The sequence below is a fragment of the Ochotona curzoniae genome, unplaced genomic scaffold (genome assembly GCF_017591425.1).
Source record: "Ochotona curzoniae isolate NIBS_2020 unplaced genomic scaffold, NIBS_Ocur_1.0 contig_46, whole genome shotgun sequence".
Lineage (NCBI taxonomy): Eukaryota > Metazoa > Chordata > Mammalia > Lagomorpha > Ochotonidae > Ochotona > Ochotona curzoniae.
The window spans coordinates 5,203,826-5,227,480 of NW_024466340.1; the positions used below are offsets into that span (position 1 = coordinate 5,203,826).

General features: G+C 47.7%; 1 protein-coding gene across 1 annotated transcript; it reads left to right on the top strand.

The window, feature by feature from the left end:
* Positions 1-1,351: 1,351 nt before the first annotated feature.
* On the top strand, positions 1,352-23,115 carry PPP1CC (protein phosphatase 1 catalytic subunit gamma). Its single transcript, XM_040987003.1, has 8 exons — positions 1,352-1,613; positions 14,908-15,039; positions 16,772-17,002; positions 18,546-18,650; positions 20,351-20,574; positions 20,773-20,907; positions 21,758-21,818; positions 22,722-23,115. The coding sequence occupies exons 1-8, from the start codon at positions 1,559-1,561 to the stop codon at positions 22,790-22,792; spliced, it is 1,014 nt and encodes a 337-aa protein (XP_040842937.1). The 5' UTR covers positions 1,352-1,558; the 3' UTR covers positions 22,793-23,115.
* The last annotated feature ends 540 nt before the right edge of the window (positions 23,116-23,655 follow it).

Consider the following 23,655-nt stretch of genomic DNA (forward strand, 5'->3'; position numbering starts at 1 on the left):
CCCAAGCGAGCACCATGGGCTCAGCTCCTTGAGCTCAAGAACCCCGATATTTGTGATTTGTGATGTGCGGCGGTGCCACAGCTTGGATGGTGACTAGGGAAAGTGCAGTGGGCTGTTGAGCCCTGTCCTCACTCCCATCCCCGGTCCAGGGCGGCCCTGAACCACAGCGGGCCCGCACAGAAGAGCAGCGAGGAGTGGAAACCTGCAAGGGGAGGAGGCCAAGCAGAGCGCGTGGAGTCGGACCTCCCGGGAAAGCTGGGGGAAGTGGCGGACACAAACCACCGTGAGCCCTGGTGCAGCCCGGAGAGCCTGAAGAGGCCGGAAGGATTTTAGGGCCAGGAGGGAGCTTTGCAGACTGTAACGCGCTGCGGAAAGCAGCAGCGCAATGGAAAGGTCAGGGAAGGGAACAGATGTGCTGTGCTCAGCGTGGGTAGCACGTCCAGACCCAGCTTGGCACGCGCCCAGCCCCCGGAGGTGGCAAGAAGGTCGCGAAAACTGGTGATCAGGCGGGTTTCGGGGGTGGGGGGCGACCTCACGCCCCCGCCGGGAGCTGCTGCACACACTGCCTGGGCTCGGCTTGGGCGGAAAGCTGGGGAACCATTCGGGCGATTAGGTAAATTTCGCGAGTTTTGAAGAAGAAAACCCAAGAGGGGTTACGATGACATTTTGTTTGTGCTTTCTGTGGGTGAGTTTGTCTCCCCTCAGATAAGTTACAGAAGCGCGCGCAGAGGCACAGCACGAGCATGCACGCACTCCCGCCGCTCACAGCGTCATCATTCAGGATGCGGTTTATCTGGGACAAGGGCTCTGTTCCGTTTTTCAGTTGCCAAATGCATTCTCTCTTCACCCCCATCCCAAGTCCCAGTGCATGTGCGTCCTAAAGCAAAAGTCTCTAGATTGTTCTCCGTCTCTATCCACATACGAAGGGGTGTGTTCTAGGCACTCTCCCCCACATCAACCTCCAAATCCCTTCCCGGGAATCCCACAAGGCTAGGTTTGCAAGCATCTGGCTCCAGACAACAGGATCCGGCGGAGGCCGTGACCCTCGACATGCACAGTACCCTTCTTCTCACCAGCCCCGACCGCCGCGCGCAACTTTGCAACTCACGCTCTGGCCAGGGGGCCTATTTGCCCGGCCCGTTTGGCGGAGGGATTCTTCGCGCGCCAGAGCCGCCGCGCTCAACCGTCCCCGCCCGCTGCCCGCGCTTCCGCGCGCCAGGCCCCGCCCCCTCCGCGCCCTGGCCCCGCCCCCTCCGCCCGCGCGCCCTACGGCCCATAAAGAAGTCCCGGCCGGGTCGCTGCACTCCCTCGCGCGCATCCGTGCGCCGTCCGAGGCTGGCTCAGCAGTCGGCGGCCATTTTGTTCTTCTCGTGGTTCCAGTGGGGAGAGAAGGAGGAAGCGGGGAGCGGGGCGGCTGGGGGGGGGTGGGCGTCCCGCCGCGGCTGCTGCCACCGCCGCCACCACCGCCTCTTGTGCTCGTGATTGTGGAAAGGAGGTGCGAGTCCAGGGCACGAGCTGGCGGCGGCGCCGCTGCGGGAGGGTCGGCGGTGGGAAGGCGATGGCGGATATAGATAAACTCAACATCGACAGCATCATCCAACGGCTGCTGGAAGGTGAGGAGGCGGCTGGAGGGCCCGGGGGAGGGGCGCAGGGGACGACAATTGGGAGGCCGGTTGGGTTTTGCTGCGCCGCGGGGAGAAGGAGGGAGCCCGCGATTGGAGCTGCGGAGATCTGAAAGGAAGGAAGCTGCCCTAGGTCCCGAACTTGAAGCTGTCCGCAGAGCCTCGCTTGCCCTGCTCATTCATTGCACGAGGACGCGAGCTTCCTCCTGGCTGGGAAATTTTTAAAACTCCACTTCTTCTGTCGACCCCCCCACCCCGACGCAACGTTTTCCGCCCATATTTACTTGCCGCTTCCTCTCTCCCCCCCCATACATACCCCGGGCGAACCGGATCGGTCTTTGGGGGAGAAGGTTGGGAGGCGGGGGGGGGGGCTCCTGCCTGCTCATGAATCCCCTGTGCCGTACTTTAATCCGCGATCTTCAGCTCCTGGTTCTCGCCCTCTGGGAAAGCGGTTTATTGGGTCTACGGCTTCCACTAGGCTTGGGTCACCCCCCCACCCTCCATCGACTTTTATTTTTCTGGAGTCTAAGGGCCCATTTCTGGTTACTCATTTAAACACGTTCCCATCACGAAGGCGCATGAGGACCTGCCTCCTGCAGTCCCCCACGTCTCGGTGGGCAGCGGGGGTCTCCGCGCTCTCTCCCGGATCGCGCACCCGTGTCTCGGCCTGGCCTTGCTGCTAACGCTCTCGGAGCGCGGGTGTTTGGGCTCGGTCCTCCCTGAGCAGCCCTGCGAGGTAGGTGCTGCTAGTTCTTGATCCGGAAGAAGAGCAGTCACTCGACCAAGTGACATGTGTCAACCCCTGTGTGGCCGGGAGCTACATTCACCTGTCACCGGGAGGGCGTCCAGTGGTTACAGACCGATTAAGTTAAAATAAAGCTGCAGTTTGGGGGGACTTGAGACTTGTGGCTGATCCTGTTGAGGTTGGGGTTCAAAGGGAGACAATTGGAGTGCTGGGGGAGAACGTGTCTGCTGAGGGCAACGGCTTATCCTAGGCTGGTGTAAAGTCAGGTCATGCCGGCACTTGAAAATGTGCATTTGACATTTTTTTTACTGCAGTGGTAAAATTTCACTTATATTGTAGAAGGGATTTAGAAGTTTAGTGACACTTCCTACCCACCCCCTCCTTCGTTTTTCTGATTTTTACAATAGCATGTTGTGATTTCACAGTCACAAATTTCAGCTGACTCTGCTGCCTCCTGCCTTGCTGCTGGCCTTCCAAGGTGTTTCCATAGAGTGATGGCACCACAGCCTCGGTTCAGCAGCTGCAGATCTTGGGAAGCCGGTCGTGAAGATGAAACTCCGGAAAATATCTTGTCCATATTATGAATCTGCACTTTATGCTTGAACAAGAGAAACCCTCTAGTCGGTGTCTTGCAGGACCCCTGAGATACACATCCCGCCACGTGCCCCGGGCAGAGGGCACCTTTGTCACTCTTTCAGTACCTGGCGCAGCCTCCTGATCAATGGCCTTCTTTATGTGCCAAGAGGCAGCAGCCAGTAGGAACCAGTTAAAATCGTTTAAGAAAATGGCTTTGTAAAGTCTTTTTTTTTTTTTTTAAGATTTATTTATTTTTATTGGAAAGGCAGATATACTGAGAGGAGGAGAGACAGAGAGGAAGATCTTCCATTCAGTGGTTCACTCCCCAAGCAGCTGCAACACTAGAGCTGAGCCAATCAGGAGCCAGGAGCTTCCTCCAGGTCTCCCACGTTGGTGTAGGATCGCAAAGCTTTGGAGGGGTCCTTGACTTTTCCAGGCCACAGGCAGGGAGCTGGATGGGAAGCGGGGCGGCCTGGATTAGAACCGGCAACCATATGGGATTCCAGCACGTTTAAGGCGAGGACTTTAACCACTACGCTAACACACCAGACTTTGTAAAGCATTTAAATTTCTCACACAGGTAGGAGGGATGTGTGGTGAGACGGTGGGCTTTAGAGTTCTCTGAGAAAAGCACAAAGATTTGGAACTTGAATGGTTCGAATTTTAGGTTTACTTAGGTCTCATTGACTTAAATCCAAATCCAGTTCACCCGTAGCATTCTGAATCTGCCTGACTGACTTGAGTGTGCTGAAAATGGGCCTTGTAAGCTTGGCTCCTGTGGAAGGCGGGGGTCAATCACTGTGTCCTACCAGCTCCCTGGTGTGTGCGCTGCCTGAGCAAACCACGGGTAACAGTGCTGTTCAAACTCAGAAGGAGTGTTTCCAAATCGTGGGCCTCAGCCTATTGTGGTGACCTATTGAGGAGGTGCCTGCCTGTCAGCAAGAGGATGCTGGTGATACAGTTTACTTTTTGTAAGCCCCCAAAGCCTTCTTCCCTGAAAACTTAAAGGCAGGTTTGGAAACGGGCCCTCTGCCTTACTGGGCTCTGGACGTTGGAGCCAGCGCAGAAGGCGTGGGAGATAGTGGTAAGAGGGATGGCGAAAGCAGCACGTGGGTCAGTCACGGCAGCTCCTCTTCCTGTAAACCAAGGTCATCCCAGTGCTGCCTTGATGCTGGCCAGCCCCCACAAGGAGTTGTGTTTTAGTATAAGTGGTGCTCAAGATTTTTAAGATTTGCATATTTTTTACTAGAAAGGCAGAGTGACTTACCTTCTGTCCACTGGTTCACTCCACAGATTGCTACAGTGGGGATCCCAAGCCACGAGCTTGGAAATCTGGTTCTCCTGTGTGGGTGCAGGGGCCCAAGGATTTGGGCCATGTTCCACTGACTTCCCAGTTTTTTTGGGTTGGTTTGTTTGTTTGTTTGTTTGTTTTTTGACTTCCCGGTTTTTTTTTTTTTTTTTTTTTAAAGATTTATTTTTATTATTTTTTATTGGAAAGGCGGATATACAGAGAGGAGATACAGAGAGGAAGATCTTCCATCCGATGATTCACTCCCCAAGTGAGCGGCAACGGGTCGATACTATGCCGATCCGAAGCCAGGAGCCTCTTCCGGGTCTCCCACGCGGGTGCAGGGTCCCAAAGCTTTGGGCCGTCCTCAACTGCTTTCCCAGGCCACAGGCAGGGAGCTGGAAGGGAAGCGGGGCTGCCGGGATTAGAACCGGCGCCCATGTGGGATCCCGGGCGTGCAAGGCGAGGACTTAACCACTTGCGCCACCGCGCCGGGCCCAACTTCCCGGTTTTTAAACAGAGAGCTGGATTAGAAGTGGAGCAGCCAGGGACTTGAACCCTGTGCTCATATGGGATGCTGACCCCATAGGTAGAGGCTTAACCTACTATACCATGGCACCAGTCCCAACTTCTGTTTAAATATTTACAAAATTATAGTTAAGACTGGGGAGCACAAGAAAGTAAGCTAGATCTTGATTCAACCTGGTGCCCTCATGTGAGATTTGGAGCAAAGTTAACCTGAGGGAATAGTCTTGGCCAGTGGTTTTCTTGCATAGCAAGGGGTTGTAACTTTTTACGTCCTGGTTAGTAGAAAGTACCTTTGCTGTGAAAAGGACCTTTGTCAAACTGAAACTATGCCTTGCTTGATTTTTCATAATTTAAGCAAATGTTTTGATGCACAGCAAAATATTGGTAGAGGGATAGAATTAAGTAAGTTGTTTGATCTGTACATAGAAGAGTCTTCAGTTCGTGGACGATGTGTAATTGAAAGCCTGTCTGTAGAATTTCATAATATTTTACATCAAAATGAGCATGCTTAATTCCCAGTTTTCCACCAACCCTTTCCGGCTTCCCCTCATTGCTGTCTCCCTCCTGAGCCAGGTAAAGTTCATTTGTGTCGAAGTGCTTCGAAGCTAGTGAGTGGACTCAGGCTAGGGGCCACGCTTGACGGTATGACACAAAAGCATTGGTTCCTGCGCCGAAAGAAAATGAAAAAGGCACACGATGGGATGCGGGGGAGTCCTTCAAAATGAAGGCCAAAGAAAACAGTGTTTACTAAAGAGCAGCTGCAAGTTCGCTTTTCAAGATTTATTTGTTTTTATTTATTGGAAAGTCAGATAAACAGGAGGAGAGAGTGAGTGAGCTTCCATCTGCTGATTCGCTCCCCAAGTGGCCGCAGTGGCTAGAAGTGAGCCAATCTGAAGCCAGGAGACAGAACCTTCTTCTGGGTCTCCAACATGGGTGTGGGGTACCAAGGCTTTGGGCCACGCTCTACTTTCCCAGGTTACAAGCAGGGAGCTGGATGGGAAGTGAGACCATCAGGACATGAACTGGCACCCATACAGGATCCTGGCGCCCAAGGCGAGGACTTTAGCCACTAGGCCATGGCACTGAGCCCAGCTGCAGTTATTTTTTCCACAGCTGATAATTCTAATGGTAACATCTAAGTAGGGTGTTGTGCTCGTTTCCTGGGAGAGGTGTCCCCTGCCCACCAGCAGACAGATGATCAGAGCAGTGTCTGAAGGAGTGTGCTCCTGGGCCACTCTGTCCTCTGAATTGACAGTGACAGGAAGCAGCAAGGACATTGAGCAAAATGTCCATGTACTTCTGTTATACTTGACGAAGAGGGATACACAGGAGCAGACTGGGACTACCACCTCCCATCCTTAGAACTGGTGGGCAACGATGGCAGGGCCTACCCTGCCTTAGTAGCCCAGCAGGAGCCAGGGTAGAAGCTGCTGGGATGGCTTTCATGGTTTGAAGCTGGAGTACTGTTCCTGTGTGGGACTTCTGCAGAATCCAGCCGACAAGGGCGGGTCTCTGATCTCAAAGGAGGGACATGATTGATGTGGCATCAATGCAGTTATTGCATTTCCTTCATGATTGGGGCTATTACGAGACCATAAAGGCTAAAATTTGAAACAGAGTTCAAATTCTTGAAGTGAATTGCTTTGTAGATTGGGAGACTAGAAAGCTAAACAAGAGGAATAAGCAAGAATTCATTGCTGCTGGAGTTTCTGGAATTTGGGGAGAGATTTTTGTCCTGGAATTAGGCCCGTGTCCAAAGCCTGAAGGACAGCTGCTTTGTTTGGGGGTCTTCATGTGAAACTTCAGATGTGTCTGCTGTCTCCAGCGCTCCATTTGGCTAGGATTTTCTGAATGACTCCTTTGTCTAAAGAGGAGGAGTGTCCCTGAGTGATGGGAAGACTTGGAGATGAAATCTCACAGAACGTTTGCGGATGGAGCATCTCATAATGTTTTCATCAAAATGTGTTTTTACACTGGGAAAGTGAATTGGCTTTGTCCAAACAGAGAGAAGTCAGGACACTGGGAGTGGCGGCCTGGCTTTGCAGTGATGCGATGTGGCTGGCCACTCGGAAATCTGCTGGTGACGTCACAGAGAGGCAGAGGATTCTTATCCTGTTTCTGTAGCTTTCATTTTTTATAAAAAAGATGTCAACCATGGAAAAGTTCAATGTTGCATGTGGTTGCTGTAGCTTTTGTTTTGTTTTGGGTTTGAAGTCTCGTTTTCCTAAATACCAAGTAACGTGAGATGACGGAGGTGAACGTGACATGTGCCTGTCAGGATTGTCTTGAACATGGTCTCCGTCTCCCTGGGCTGCTTCTGCCTTTCTGAAGTTCTGAAACTTCAGTCTAGTTCAGCTTGTGCCATTTTTGTGTCTGCTGCTCCTTTAATAGGATGTTTGAACAATTAGGGGCCTTTCTGTGGCATGGAGGAGAATATTTTCATATTCTTCATAAATAGCCTCAGGTTGTCTTACACTAACTGAATTTTCCTCCCTGCTGTGGTTGGGCTGTCAGAAGTCGGCAACATCTCTGCTCACCAGCTGGCCTTGCAAGGCAACACCAGCAACTGCTAACCATGTCACCCTTTCACCTTTATTTATTTGGAAAACAGTGTTAACAAAGAGACAAATGTTCTGTCCACTGTTCATTCACAAAACAGCCGAGGCTGAAGCCAGGAGTTTCTCTTGAGTTTCCATGTGGGTGGCTGGGAGCTGGATTCAAAGTGGAGCAGCCTGAATTTGAACCTAAACTAAGGCCCATATAGGATGCTGACATTGGGAGTGTCAGCTTAATCTACTTGAGACAAATTCTTTGGAGCTTTTTTTTTTGCCTCTTGTAATTGTTGTTTGAGATTTATTTTATTTATTTGAAAGAATTGCAGAGAGAAATACAAAGAATAATCTTCCTTCTGCTGGTTTACACTACAAATGGCCTTGGTAGCCAGGACTGGGCCAGGCTGAAGCCAGGAGCTTTTCCCACATGGGTGCTGCTGCCAATTTCCCAGGCACATTAGCAAGGAGCTGGATTAGAAGTGGAGCCACCAGGACATCAACCAGAACCCTGTGGGACCCACCACACTGGCCCCTGTGGAGATCTTTGTGGGGTTCTGGTATTGGTGGTTTGGCAGACAGAGGTCAGATACACTTTTACAGAGGAGCTTTTGTTGCTATTAGCAGTTATAGAGAGGAGAGACATTGAGGAAGATCTTCCATCCGATGATTCACTCCCCAAGTGAGTGCAACGGGCCGATACTATGCCGATCCGAAGCCAGGAGCCTCTTCCGGGTCTCCCACGCGGGTGCAGGGTCCCAAAGCTTTGGGCCGTCCTCGACTGCTTTCCCAGGCCACAGGCAGGGAGCTGGAAGGGAAGCGGGGCTGCCAGGATTAGAACCGGCGCCCATATGGGATCCCGGGCGTGCAAGGCGAGGACCTTTAACCACTTGCGCCACCGCGCCGGGCCCCATACATTTTTCTAAATCTCTCCTGGCTAGGCAAAACACTTGGACTAGAAGTTCCATGCCCTCAATCTAGGTTGATGTGTGTCCCATGCTGTCTGGCACTGTGCCTTGGGTTCTTATTCCCACACAGTTCTGCACACGTGCATTTCTGAGAAATGCTCTGACTGGACAGTTAATGCTTGTTCATCAGAATATTTTTAATTTCATTGGCATTTGGTTGTTGATGTAATTTTTAAAAATTTATTTGGAAGAGTGACAAGAGGATATCTTCCATCTTCTGGCTGACTTCCCAGATGTCCAGAACAGCCGGTGCTGGGCTGTTACATCTATATACATTGATAGAGATATCTGTATACATAACACACCCCTTTGGCTTTCTTTAATGATGTGGTGTGACATGAGCCTTCAAGTGAACTTTGAGTTCTGGTCACAGCTTTTGAAACATTAATCTTTGGTTGCTAGTTTGTTGCTCACCATGAAAGTATGCTTGGGAAGAAAAGGATGTTCTGTTGCCAGGGCGTTCCCAGCCTGCACCCAGGCTCAGGCACACTAGTGATGCCAAGCAGCCATTTTCTTGAATTTGTGCAGTCTGCTGAGGATTAGTCATCTTAAGCAACAGATTGGTCCTTGAGCTCATTGTGGAGTGCTTCCCATGTGTAAGGGTGCTTTGTGACGGCATGAGGGGTGTGCCATAGTGGGGAAATGCATATCATGGGGAAAATGCCTGTTTTGTTTTATGATTTATTTTTACTTGGAAGACAGAGTTAACACAGAGAGGAGACAGAAAGATCTTCCATCTGCTGGTTCACTCCTCAAATGGCTGTAATGTCCAGAGCTGGGCAGGTCTGAAGCCAGGAGCCTGGAGCTTTAGCTGGGTCTGCCATATGGGTGCAAGATCCCAAGCATTTGGGCTGTCCTCTGCTGCTTTCCAAGTCCATTAACAGGGAGTTGGATTGGACATGGAGCAACTGAGTCCTGTACTGGTGGCTGTATGGGTTGTCTGTGCCACAGATGGAGGCTTAGGCTGATATGCCACAGTGCTGGCCCCATTGCTAAGTTATTTAAAATTTTTAGGCCCAAATAAAACTTTTTATTTTTCTCTGGACTTTCTGAAATCCCATATGTTGGGGTTTGTCCTGTCATATTACCTTTGGTTTGATAAAGCTTACAACACATTTTAAAGTAGGGTGTGGTAAGGGAAAAGCACCACTAGACCTTGCTGCTAACAAACTGTGTAACCTTGGACCTCCCTGCCTGTGCAGTGGATGGTGCCCATGTGCTGGCTTCATGGGACTCTCCTGAGACAATTGAGCCCCTTGGTGAAGTTCCCTGTGCAGTGCCCTGAGGCACATGGTGTTCTAGATGGACACACTGAAAATAGCAAAATGGGGTTTTAGGCTATAGGTTGGTCTGGTATCTCACAGCTGTTAGTCATGTTCAACTTTGTTTTAGAGCAATCCTGAATTTTGTTAGACAAATACTGGGGTCCAGTAGGAAGGCTGGACTGTTGGTTGTTTTGAGGGTTTAGGGCCCAGCAGTGGATGTCACTCCAGTCAGAGACATGCAGTCATTTGTGCAGCCAGGTGACGGGTCCAGAAGGGACAGACAGGAACAGAATCGGTGTGGGCTGCTTGTTAACACACAGGGCTGTGATAGGGAGGAGAGGGTTAGCTGAGGCTTTTCCAGGGTGAGGAGGCACAGTTAATTGCCAGTTGGTGAAGGATGGCTTGGGCAGGGCCCCAGTTCATGTCCCGGCTGCTTGTTCCACCTCCCATCCAGCTCCCAACTTGTAGGCTAAAAGGCAGTAGAGGACAGCCCAGGGCCTTGGGACTCTGCACCCAAATAGGAGACCTGAAGAAGCTCTTGGCTGTGGCCCACACAACTCTAGAGGTTGCAGCCACTTGGAGAGTGAACCAGCAGGTGCAAAATGTTTCTCTGTCTCTACTTAACGCTGTAAATCTGCCTTTCCAATAAAAATAAATCATAAGTCTTAAAAAAAAAACAGAGTTTGGTTTTATAGTTTTTCCTTGAGCTAATTGTAGAGAATTTAAGAAGCTGTAAGTCCATGTTTGTTGGTTTTAATGAGTACCGTTTTTGAATTATAAATGACTTGCTGGGTGGAGGTGCATCTGGTGTTTACAGCTAAGAACCTTTTGTCAGTGTAGTGGTTTTTACTGTCTGAATAATGCTGCTGAGCAGAAGCTGAAAAGCAGAGTTAGACTTGAGGCTGTCATAACCCGTACCTAAGGGTTGCTGTAGGACACCTCCAAAGCCAAGGAGATTGGTATTAGTGGCATTGGTGTTGATCTGATGGCATTGGCCTAATAGAATTGCACTCACTGAGAAAGCAGGCCTGCTGTTCGCTTAGTGCAGGGACTTGGGTGGACCTCTCACAAGTGTAAGGATGCCCTGCACACAGGTGAGTTCAGGTTGAAGCCAAAAGCTACTAGGAGTTCCTCCTAGCCAAAAATAAAGATTCCTGCTTGGCTGGCTGCCCAAGTTTGAGGCTTGTGGTGAAGTCACCAATGCGTTGGGATTTTCTGGCCAGTGAGGCAGGAATCCTACTGCTTTTTCCACTGGGAATGTTTCTTGAGTTTTTTGCTACTTGTGTGTCTAGAGAAAGAAATTTACTGTGGTTCTTCTGGGAGAAACTTTTTCAGTTGCTGTTTGTTATTTAGGCATCTGTTCCCTTTCCCTCCGAGGCTGTCATTACTGAGCTTTCCCTTTTCTGCCTTTGGTTTCAAAATAACATGGTCAGGAGGAAAATGCCAGTGTCTTAGTTCCTGTGGGCATTTTGGGTCTCAAGCAGTGCTGGGATTGACCGAAAGCGGTAGCACCAATCCAGCTGAGTCCCTTGTCATTTTCTCTTCATTTGTGCTTCAGGAGTTTGTCACTTATCATCATTACTACTTTTTCATTAAATATAAATAAATACCCCCTCTGTACACTGACGTGGTGGACATGACTTGTGCCTTCGGAGGAGCCGCGTCTCAGGCCTTCTGGACTGAAGGCTGCGTTCACATCCCCATTCGGTCTGCACAGCCTCTTCATGGGAGGAGAGTCTGAACCAAGGACTCGAGGCGTTTGAAGATGAAGAAGGAAGATACAAACGGCCCACCTTTTTTGCTGTTTCTCAGCCAGTGAACCAGATATCTTTATAATTTTTAATGCAAGCAAAATGTCTAACATTAGTATAATTTAAAGCACTGATTTAATCTGGTGGATTTTATTTTGCTAAGACTGAATCGCTTGATTGGGTTTAATAGTGAAACTTAATTTCTGCGTTTACTACTGGTCTGTTTTTGCTCATTCCTAACTGAGGGCATGTCTGCTTTTATGATTTTCTTGTAAAAACAGGAATTAAAACTTCGGTGAGGGCCTGGTGTGGTGGCCCTAGTGGCTGGAGTCCTTGCCTTGCATGTGCCGGGATCCCATATGGATGCTGGTTCATGTCCCGGCTGCTCCACTTCCCTTCCAGCTCCCTGCTTGCGTCCTGCGAGGGCAGTCGAGCATGGCCCAAAGCTTTGGGACCCTGTATCCACGTGGGAGACCAGGAAGAAGCTCCTGGCTTCTGATTGACTCAGCCCTGGCTGTTGCAGCTACTTGGGGAGTGACCCAGCAGGTGGAGGATCTTTCTGTATCTATTTCTCTCTGTAAATCTGACTTTCCAATAAAAAAATAAGTAAATAAATCTTTTTTTTAAAGATTTATTTATTTTTATTACAAAGTCAGATATACAGAGAGGAAGATCTTCCATGATCTTCCGTCCGATCATTCACTCCCCAAGTGAACGCAATGGCAAGTGCTGCGCCAATCCGAAGCCAGGAACCAGGAAACCTCTTCCGGGCCTCCCAAGTGGGTGCAGGGTCCCAAGGCTTTGGGCCGTCCTCCACTGCTTTTCTAGGCCACAGGCAGGGAGCTGGATGGGAAGTGGTGCTGCCAGGATTAGAACCGGTGCCCATATGGGATCCCGGCGCGTTCAAGGCAAGGACTTTAGCTGCTAGGCCACACTGCTGGGCCCAAAAATAAGTAAATAAATCTTAAACCTTTGGTTCAGCATGCCAAGAGTCATAATTCCCAAACTCACATGGATACTGCTGGCAAACTGCTTTGTTAGACCGGTCCTTTCTGAAAAGGGCACTTTGTGGCTATAAAATTAGGGCTCATTGAGTAATTCAGTGCTGTCCAGTGAGTGTCTGTTGAGTGCTTTGCTAGGACTACAACCAAAAGAGAATTCCTTCTTTACCTCTCCTCTCCACCTACCTGCTGATCGTGAATGTTGGAACGCCTTCCATGTAGAAAGGAAAGGGAATGCTGAGTATTTTTGTTCAAGTTAGTGGAGAACTTTCTCAGTGCTATGCAGGCAGAATTTTAAGCCGAAATGATTCCCAAAAAATACATTAAAATATGGGCAAAGTGCTTGTGCCAATTTACAAAAAAAATTTGTTACCAGAAAAGCTCTGTGGGTTCTTTCTCAGCTTAGTGTAGAAATAGAAGTCCGAGAGTCAATTGCACGGTTTTATTTGCAAAGCAACCAGGTGGACGTAGAAAGAGGGAAGAGGAAAACGCCTCCCAGAAATGGCCGGGAGGTCGGGGCCGAGAGAGAGAGACAGACAGACTGAGACAGACTGAGACTGAGACTGACTCGAGGGTTTTGGGAAGAGTCTTGGGATCTTGGGCATTCCCTCACTTCTGCTTGTCTAGTGGCAACCTGCCGGGAAGATGCTCCACATTGGTGGTCTCTAACTGTTGGGAATGGCTGGGCAGTTCTTACGCCACCCATTTGAAGGTGTGGCCAAGATTTTAGTGGGCTTGGATATTCTTAAGATTTATTTACTTTTATTTGAAAGGTAGATTTTACAGAGAGAGGAGAAACAACAGAAAAATCTTCTGTCCAATGATTGATTTCCAAAATGGCCAGAGCTGAGCAGTTTACACCCAGGAACTTTTTTGGTGTCTCCCGAAAATTAACCTGTGCCTTTCTTTTTTTTATTAAAGATTTATTTCTTTTTATTGGAAAGGCAGATATATATATAGAAAGGAGCAGAGACAGAGAGGAAGATTTTCTGTCTGATGATTCACTCCCCAAATGACCTCAGCAACCAGAGCTGAGCTGATCTGAAGCCAGGAGCTCTTTTGGATCTCCCACGCAGGTGCAGGGTTCCAAGGCTTTGGGCCGTCTTTGACTACTTTCCCAGGCCACAGACAGAGCTGGGTGGGAAGTGGGACCACCAGGATTGGAACTGGGGCCCATATGGGATCCTGGTGCATTCAAAACAAGGACTTTGGCTGCTAGGCCATCACTTCTGGTCCAACCTATGCCTTTTTTTTTTTTTCCTAAGATTTATTATTATTATTATTATTATTATAGGAGGAGAGACAGAAAAGAAGATCTTCTGTCCGATGGTTCGCTCCTCAGGCAGCCGCAATGGCTGGAGCTGAGCCAGTCTGAAGCCAGGAGCCAGGAGCTTCTTCCAGGTCTTCCACATGGGTGCAGGGTCTCAAGGCTTTGGGCCATCCTCCACTGCTTTCCCAGGCCAAAGCAGGCAGCTGGGTGGGAAGCAGGGCCGCTGGGATTCAAACCGGCGGCCATATGGGATCCTGGCTCATACAAGGTGAGGACTTTAGTCACTAGACTATTGTGCTGGGCCCTAGCTCTCTACTTTTATATATTTATATATTTGTTTGTTTGTTTGTTTGTTTGTTTGTTTTTATGTATATTTTCGGCTAGCTCTCTACTTTTGATCCAGCTCCAGCTCCTGCATCCTGGGAATAATGGCTCAGGACCCATGTGGAAGATCTGGATAGATTTTTGGGTTCTTCACTTTGGCTGTACCCAGCCCTGGGTGTTTTAGGTATTTTGGAAAAGTGAATTGGTGCATGGAAGATCTCATTGTCTTTGCCTCTCTTTCTCAAAATCTTGCTGTACAAATACTAATTAATTTATAAAACTGGAAGCAAAAAGAGCTGTCCTGTGGGCTGACTGTAAGTGAGCAGGGCAGGGGTGTGGCTTACACGCAGAGCAAGGCCCCCTGGCATCTTGTTTCAGCTGGTAGCAGAGGAAGAGCTGGCAGTTCACGTTCTGCACAGCCAGGATGAGCCCGTGCTCTGGGCCCTGTGCGATAGCCTCCGGGACATGGGAGATGCAGCGAGATAATTGCTGAAGACCAGCCAGGGTTTTAAAATGCACATTAAGCTTAAAACCACATTCCTTGGGCCCGGCGCGGTGGCGCAAGTGGTTAAGTCCTCACCTTGCACGCCCGGGATCCCATATGGGCGCCGGTTCTAATCCCGGCAGCCCCTCTTCCCTTCCAGCTCCCTGCCTGTGGCCTGGGAAAGCAGTCGAGGACGGCCCAAAGCTTTGGGACCCTGCACCCATGTAGGAGACCCGGAAGAGGCTCCTGGCTTCGGATCGGCATAGTATCGGCCGTTGTGCTCACTTGGGGAGTGAATCATCGGACGGAAGATCTTCCTCTCTGTCTCTCCTCTCTGTATATCCGCCTTTCCAATGAAAAAATAATAAAAATAAATCTTAAAAAAAAAAAAAACCACATTCCTTGCAGGCAGCCTAAAAAGAACACTGGCTCAACTGAGGTTTTTGTCTCCCTTATCTAAAAACTTGTATCTTTGTAAATTTTTTCTTGATATATGTTTGGACTGCAATGAACTAACAGATTTTTCTCCCCTACAGTGAGAGGATCCAAGCCTGGTAAGAATGTTCAGCTACAGGAGAATGAAATCCGAGGACTGTGCTTAAAGTCTCGCGAGATCTTCCTCAGTCAGCCTATCCTACTAGAACTTGAAGCACCTCTCAAAATATGTGGTAAGTTTGGGCAAACAAGGGCTGACTCTGTTTACCTGAGTGTTGAAGGGAATGTTCATGTTGACAGAATCCTTTTCTAGTTATTAATGACCTGAAACTACTTAAGTAGCAGCTTTAGAGCAAATATTTTTGTTTACTTATTTTGATTCTTTTAAGCTTTATCTATTTTTATTGGAAAGACAAATTTACAGAGAGAAGGAGAGACCAAGAGAAAGCTTCCGTCTGCTGGTTCACTGCCCAAATGGCTGCAATGACCGGAGCTGAGCCAAACCGGAGCCAGGAGCCAGGAGCTTCTTTAGAGTCTCCCGTGTGGGTGTAGGATCTCAAGGCTTTGAGCCATCCTCTGCTGCTTTTCCAGGCCTACGGCTGGAGGGAGCTGGATGGGAGGTAGAGCAGCCAGGACATGAACTAGCACCTGTATAGGATCCTGGCGCATGCAAATCTGATGGCCCATTGAGCCATCAGGCTGGGCCCTTTATTGTATTTATTTTTTAAAGATTCTATTTACTTGAAACAGGGAGAGACAGATACATCTTCCCGTGTCGTCCACTCCCCAGATGGTGGGCAAGGCAAAGGCAAGGGTCCAAGCATGTGGGATATTTGCAGTTCTTTTCCCAGGCAATTAGTGGGAAATTAGATCAGAGATGGAACAGCTGGGACATGAACCTTTGCCCGTGTGGGGGGCTGGTATCATAGGTGGCAACTTGGGGCACAGCACCAGCCCCTGGGCTTGGGACCTTTTTTTTTTTTTTTTTTTTTAAAGATTTATTTATTTTTATTACAAAGTCAGATATACAGAGAGGAGGAAAGATAGGAATATCTTCCGTCCGATGATTCACTCCCCAGGTGAGCACAACGGCCGGTGCTGTGCCGATCCGGAGCCAGGAGCCAGGAACCTCCTCCAGGTCTCAGGTCTCCCACATGGGTGCAGGGTCCCAAAGCTTTGGGCCGTCCTCGACTGCCTTCCCAGGCCACAAGCAGGGAACTGGATGGGAAGTGGAGCTGCCGGGATTAGAACCTGTGCCCATATGGGATCCCGGCGCGTTCAAGGCAAGGACTTGAGCCGCTAGGCCACGCCGCCGGGCCCCAGATCTTACAGGAGTGTTTATGTCGCAGCGGGAAACACTGCAGAGGAACAGACTGATCCTCAGCATGGTGAGCTAAGAGGAGGTCTGAACCTCCCTGGGAGCTGGCTCTCGGGGTGCTGTTGCTCTGCATAGTTGAAGCAGGTGATCCATGTTGGCCTGAGCTGCCTGTAAGCCATGGCATATCTTGTGGCAAGCCAGATGATACTGGCACATTTGTGTGTGTGCGTTCATATAATAAATTGTCCTTTGGTGTTGTCCGGCAGGGATAATAATCCATAGGCATTATGGGTATAGCCAGTGTGTGCTTGTCCTGTCCAGCCTGCGCTCACTACAAGTGTGAGGTCGGCTGCCATAGTACCCGGAGCTGAGCCATCAGGGGTGATTGTGATCAGCCCACCTGAACGGAAACCCTGTGGCCAGCAGGGACTCCTTCCACAGAGTAAGTTCTTAATTGGCCATATTTTGTGAGGTTCTAGACACACACATAAACTTAAAACTGTCATTGAGCTCTGTTGAAATAAATAAGAATACAGATTTCATGGAGCTCCATGCCATGGGGCCTTGGATACGGGAAGAATGCCTTTCCGTGCTTCACTGGTGGTTGAGCTCCCAGCTGTGCTGACATTGACTCGCCTTGCTTCTAGGTGACATCCACGGACAGTACTACGACCTGCTGCGACTGTTTGAGTACGGCGGCTTCCCGCCAGAAAGCAACTACCTGTTTCTTGGGGACTATGTGGACAGGGGGAAGCAATCATTGGAGACGATCTGCCTCCTACTGGCCTACAAAATCAAGTACCCTGAGAATTTTTTTCTTCTCAGAGGGAACCACGAATGTGCCAGCATCAATAGGATTTATGGATTTTATGATGAATGTGAGTATTTTCTGTATTTAAGAAAAGAGTTGTTTACATTAACATCTTTTGTCATGATCTGAAATTTGCGTTTTTCCTACGGTGGGAAAGGAATATTGCCACTCTAATAAAACAGTGTCCTGGCGTCTTCCGATGTGATGATCATTGGCATAACTGTTGTGGGAGCAGTATTCGCAGAAGCTGGGTGGTTAGTACAGTACTGAAAGCCTGTCCAAATAGTTTGAGATACAATTTGATTCCACAAATACCTGTGCAGTTCAGTACTTTTTAGAGATTGATGGAGCTGTCCAAGGTTTATTTATTTACTTGGAAAGAGAGAACTTCTATCCACTGGTTCATTCCCCTAATGTCTTGCAACAGCCAGGACTGAGCCAGGTAAAGCCCGGAACTGTCAGCTCTGTTCAGGTCTCCCATGTGGCTGCAAGGACCCCCAACACTAGCTTCCACTGCCTCCCCAAGCACAGTAGTGGGCGCTGAATGGGAAATGAAGCGGTCCATGCTAGAACCATTGCTTCTGTGAGGTGCCAGCGTCACAGACAGTGGCTAAACCTACTATATATATATATATAAAGGATAATCACAGATTTAAACCTTTAGGTATCCTGGCCTCCAGCAGAGTAAAGCCAGGGCGTGGTTGGGGAATAAAGGCAGTACCTCTGTGTGCTGTAGGATGTAGGAGACACACAGGCTCCACAAGTTTGGTAGTCTTCAGCCAGCCGAACCAGTTTACTCCTGCAAGATTTGTACATTTTAAAGTCAGCATAATTTTCATGTAGAAGTGACATCCTGTTTGTTTACACCTTGACTCCAGAATGTGAGGAATACATGAGCTGATGAGGGACCAGCCTTATGACATTACTTCTCTTGCCTGCAGTAAGCTGTCTACCCCAGTGACCTGGTGCTTCCTGACTTACCGGTTGGGGTGCGCTGATGTGAAGTTACTGAAGGCAAAGACCCGCTGGGTGTGCACCCAGAGCCTTCTCCAGGCAGGCTGCTCGTGTTTGCCCCCAGGAGGGGGCTGCCTCAGGGCTGAGTTAGGCATCTGGTTGCAGGAGGATTCGGTGCTGTCCAGTGTGCTGGCATTCCGAGTTCATATTCTGTGCAATTTTAACATTCCATTAGAAAATCATTGCTTATGAACTGGTGCCTCCAAGTGCCTTTATCTCTGTATCTGGTTCTTAAACCTCTGACAGGGTGGGTTGGTTTGTTTTATATTATGTTTCTTGAGAAGGAGGCTGATCCATGTGGATGTCCCCCACATCCCTACAGCAGGCACGGGCTCGCCATGCCAAAGCCAAGCACCAGGGCCCCGGATGCTGGAGGCAGCCGTCGCTCCGTCTCACACCTGCACTGGCAGAAAGCAGCTGCTGTGAGCAGGATCTGGGTTCAAGCCCCACTTAGGGTGTGGTGCTCTCAGTCGTTGTTTACACCTGACCCAGATTTTTTTTTTTTTTTTTTTTTAATTTCTGCTTACTTGAAAAGTAATGAATGCAAAATCGTTCCAGAGAACAGTCATGTTTTTAACCATCCCAAATTTTTGCAGGTAAAAGAAGATACAACATTAAACTGTGGAAAACTTTCACAGACTGTTTTAACTGTTTACCGATAGCAGCCATCGTGGATGAGAAAATCTTCTGCTGTCATGGAGGTATGGAGACTGCTTCCTTCCCCAGGGCAGACACCGTGCCCTTTACAGAGTTACCTTTGTAGCAGTGTCCTCTTGTTTGTAACTCTTGGGTTTATGTCTTGTCATATATCCACTCTGATACGGCCAAGGTCATTTATGTAGAAATCTGAAGTAAGTGATTTGTTATGGATTTCTGGACTCCTGTTAACAGATTTAAAATAGGACTAGGTTTTCTTTTCTCTCTCTCTCTTTTAAGATTTATTAATGTTTTGTTTGAAAGGAAAAGTTAGAGCCTGGCTTGGTAGCCTAGTGGCTAAAGTCCTCAACCTTGCACATACTGGGATCCCATATAGGTGCTGGTTCTAATCCTGGTGGCCCTGCTTCCCATCCAGCTTTCTGCTGGTGGCCTGGAAAAAGCAATAGAGGATGGCCCTAGGACCCTTTGCATTGACATGGTTGATCTGGAAGAAGCTTTTGATCCTGGCTTCAGATTGGCTCAGTTCTGGCCATTGCAACCACTTGGAGAGTGGATCATCGAATGCAAGATCTACCTCTTTGTATATCTGACTTTCCAATAAAAATAAATGAATCTTTTAAAAAAGAAAAAAGAAAAAAAGGAAGAGTTAACAGAGAAAGCTTATTTTCCATCTGCTGGTTCATGCCCCAGATATTCACAATGGCCAAAGCTGGGCTGGTCTGAAGCCAGGAGCTTCTAGGTCTTTGCACAGCTGCAGGAGCCCAACAGCTTGGGTCGTCTTCTGCTGCCTTTCCAGGCCGTTAACAGGGAGCTGGATCAAAACTGAAGCAACCAGGACTTGAACCAGCACCCATGAGGCATACTGATGCCACGGGCGGAGGCTTGGCATGCTGTGCCATGGTGCCAACCTCAAAATGTTTTTTTAAGAGGATTTCCTAGAATACTGAAAATAGATTACCTGTTTATTTGCTTTTTATCCTCTCATAATTTTGGCTTTCTTGGGTTATACTTTATTTATTAGAAAGGCAAAGATATTTCATGTACTGGTTCACTCTCCTTGTGTAGCAGTCTGGGCTAAAGTCACTAAGTACTTGGGCCATCATCTGTTGTCTCCCCCAGTGCATTAACAGGAAGTTGGGTTTGAAGCAGAATAGTAGCCAGGACTGAAGCCAGCACTGTGATAACATGTGGCAGGAATCCCAGGTGGCTGCACTGCGATGCCCACTGCAGCTGGTGCCATCAAGAATGAGGCAGGGAAAGATGATTGCAGTGGGCCTGGGGGCGGCAGTTGAGCTAGGCCCCAGAAGAGTAAGCCAAGTGCATGTCACCACACCACACATTGTCCTTACAAATGATCAGTAATAGTGTCCCCTGTGTGCACATCAGCTGGGGAGGATGCAGTAGAGTGGGTCAAAGATGGATTTACAGAAAAATCTTTCATTGGCTCGTTCACTTCCCATATAGATGCTGCTGTATCTGAGGCTTAGTGAGACCAAAGCCAGGTGCTTCATTTAGTCCCTGTGTTGCAGACAGGAACCCAAGTACTGCAGCCATCATGTGCTTTACCTTAGCAGGGAGCTGAATTGAGAATAATACAGCCAATTCCCAAGCCCATAAGGAATGCAAGTGTCTGAAGCTGTGGCATTAAGTGTGATACAACACCAGCCTCAAAAGTCATTGGGTTTTAATGTGACAGCATTCTGTTTTTAAAAGTTTCACTTTCTTCATTTTTCTCATGCTACAGGTTTATCACCAGATCTTCAATCTATGGAGCAGATTCGGCGAATTATGCGACCAACTGATGTACCAGATCAAGGTCTTCTTTGTGATCTTTTGTGGTCTGACCCCGATAAAGATGTCTTAGGCTGGGGTGAAAATGACAGAGGAGTGTCCTTCACATTTGGTGCAGAAGTGGTTGCAAAATTTCTCCATAAGCATGATTTGGATCTTATATGTAGAGCCCATCAGGTATTGACTTTGAATTTTACATGTACACTTAAGAGCATGTGTGTGAGCACAGATTCTCCTTGTTGGTTTTGGTGGGTAGGTATTGCTTATTTATACAAAGACCTGCAGGATGCTGTCAGGCTCAGTGGGAAACTGAAAAAATGGTTTGACTCACCTAAAATTTGAACCTGCTTATCCTGGAAATGTTTTCTCTCCAAGGTGGTTGAAGATGGATATGAGTTTTTTGCCAAGAGGCAGTTGGTCACTCTGTTTTCTGCACCCAACTATTGTGGGGAGTTTGACAATGCAGGTGCCATGATGAGTGTGGACGAAACACTGATGTGTTCTTTTCAGGTAGGGTGCATTTGTCACATTTATTATATTGCCACTTTTCTGCTTACTGTCCATTTGTGTTAAGCAAGCTAAATTTACTTGCCATTACCCAGTGCTTGTCCTAGTTTGAGTAGTGAATGGGTCTCTCAAAGGAAAAAGCCACCATAGAACTTTGCCTCCAGTGTTGACTTTAGCTAGTTTTGCTAGTTTTGCATCATTTAAACAGGTAAAGCCCAATATGCCATCTCTTTACAGCTAACAGTCCTTTCATTGTAATCTAAAACCAGAATAGTGTTTGGCTGCACTTAAATCGCAGCTTTCAGGTGAAGTTGAACTGCCATGTGCTAAATGTGCTGTGTGAGTGCCTAGTTCTCCACTCACATAGTCTGATTTTTCAAAAGCTTTGCTGATGTGTTGTGACATGAATTGGTCATCATTCAACACAAAAACATTATTTGTACAAAGTCTGACTCTGTCTTTAAACACCTTCAGGCTAGTCTCATCAGAAATGTGTAAGTACAGCACGGAGATCTGACAGCAGCCATTTGTTCAGTGATAGAGACCAGTTCTTTCCCAGGCATCGGGGAGGAGCAACAGTTCCCAGGGGTCACGCAAACGCTCCAGTAGGGCTTGAGGGAACGTTTCCCCGAGTGCCAGATGGCAGAGCTCAGGAAACTCGGCTCACCCAGAGGCCAACTGCTTCTGTTTGTCAGAGCTCGACTAGCCAAGTCCTCAGATGCAGTTGGGCTGGGTCTGTGTGAACATGGCAGCGGGATTTTGAGAATGGGGAGTTTTAGAACCTTTTCTGAACAGAAGGTTTTGTTTAGATTGAGTCTGTTGCCTGCAATACCCTGTGTTTGGATCTTTTCAGATTTTAAAGCCTGCAGAGAAAAAGAAGCCGAACGCCACGAGACCTGTAACTCCTCCAAGGGGTATGATCACAAAGCAAGCAAAGAAATAGTTGTTGACACCGCCTGGTTGGGACTTGTAACATAGAGTACTCAGCCTTCCTTCTTAACAAGTGCTGTGTGTGGTCAGCTTGCCCGGCTAGATGTGTGTTTGTGGGGACCTTCCTTCCATTTTTTATTTTATGAATGGCATTTGCTGATTATAACAGCAAAGGAAAGACACTCCATTCCCTGGAAAAAGTGTTTGTTTTGTCTAGTTTTTTTAATCCTCTGTTCCTTTTGCAAACAACTTTAATGATGGTGTTAAAGCTGTCCACCTTGGACTGTTTATTCTGTCTAAGGCTGAGTGTACAGTTGATCTTTATTTTTTTTAATTGAGTACAACCCATGAATAATGTAAATGCTCATTTTCTTTAGGATATAAAGAGCCCCAGGGTGCTCTGAATCTGTACATCTTATTGTCATAAAATGCTTACTGTTGATATAAACCACTGTGAACATTTTTTAAAAATTTTGTTTCAAAGGGATTGCTTTTATTTCATTGTCTTGTCATGTACAAACTAGTTTTTATAGTTATATCAACAATAGGAGTAACCCTTGCCAGCCAGCATCACTGGTATAATGTATATTTAATTGAAGCACACTTTCCCCACGTATACTTAAAATGACAATTAAAGCCATTCTTTTAAATGTTTGTGACTCTTTCCTAAAGCCAAAGTTTCTGTTGGAATATGTATTGCAATGCCCCTAGTACAAGGTGGCATGGCGTGTGCATATGCCACCTCCACAGGGACTCAAAAAAGTTTTTTTTATTATTATTTTGAATAGCAGTTAGTAATATAGTGATGTTTAAGCTCTTAATGATTAACGTTAATAACATTTTGTACGATTTCCATATAGTCTATTCATTAAGTAATCTTTTTACAGTTGCATCAGGCCTGAACCCGTCCATTCAGAAAGCTTCAAACTATAGAAACAATACTGTTCTATACGAGTGACCGGTTATGCTTTCTTTGGCCTACATTCTTTATTCTGCGATGAAATTGAGGCTTATCAGTCAAAACAAAGAAACTAACTTACTGTCCACCAGTTTATACAGAACTCACAGTATCTATGACTTTTTTTTAAACTAAGATCTGTTAAAAAGAAATCTGTTTCAGCAGATGACCGTGTACAATACCATGTGGTGAAACTGAATTCAGACTTATTAAATGATGACCTTGTTACATCCTCTTGGTGTCTATTTATCAGCACAAATACACACAGGAGAACTGTCTGGCGTACTGGATAGATTTTCATGAATAAATTGCTCTGGAAACCACACAGTTGTATCTTGGGTTTGTCTCCCTTCACAGAGTCTGTCTTGCAAAGACAATTGTCACACATGCTCTTGTCTCATCTTGTCTGACTTTTTGTAGCAGAGTAACAGAACTGGGATGTTCTGTGTCCATAGCTTCCTGTCCTGGGTTCACTTGAAGTTGGCAAAAAATGCAAAACCCTGTTTTCTTTATCTTTTGAGTCCACCACCTGCATCTTTATGTACAATCTTTTGACCTCTTGCCCAAATTCACATGTAGCACAGTATTCTGTTTTGCTATGAGTGAGTGAATCTTAATATCTTAAGACACGCTAGAAGAGGGGAGAGCTGCATACTGTGGAGGAGCAGTCTTCTGTTAGTTTGTCCTTGGACATTGGGAGGTGAGCTGGCCACTGGGCTGCCCTGTCAGGAGGAGAAGCCAAACCTCATGGTATTGCTACACATTCAGGGACAAATCCTGACCGCAGTCTCGCCTGTGACTTTCTCCTGAGGCTTTGACTGCAGTGGAAAAGGATGAGTGGCTGCTTGGTTCCAAGGCTCTTA

What these genes read in the sequence shown, in the direction of transcription:
- PPP1CC (XM_040987003.1), top strand. Translation starts at nt 1,559, where the DNA reads ATGGCGGATATAGATAAACTCAACATCGACAGCATCATCCAACGGCTG. An exon ending in CATCCAACGGCTGCTGGAAG is followed by an intron (nt 1,614 to 14,907) that starts GTGAGGAGGCGG and finishes TCTCCCCTACAG; the next exon opens with TGAGAGGATCCAAGCCTGGT. An exon ending in TTATATGTAGAGCCCATCAG is followed by an intron (nt 20,575 to 20,772) that starts GTATTGACTTTG and finishes TTTCTCTCCAAG; the next exon opens with GTGGTTGAAGATGGATATGA.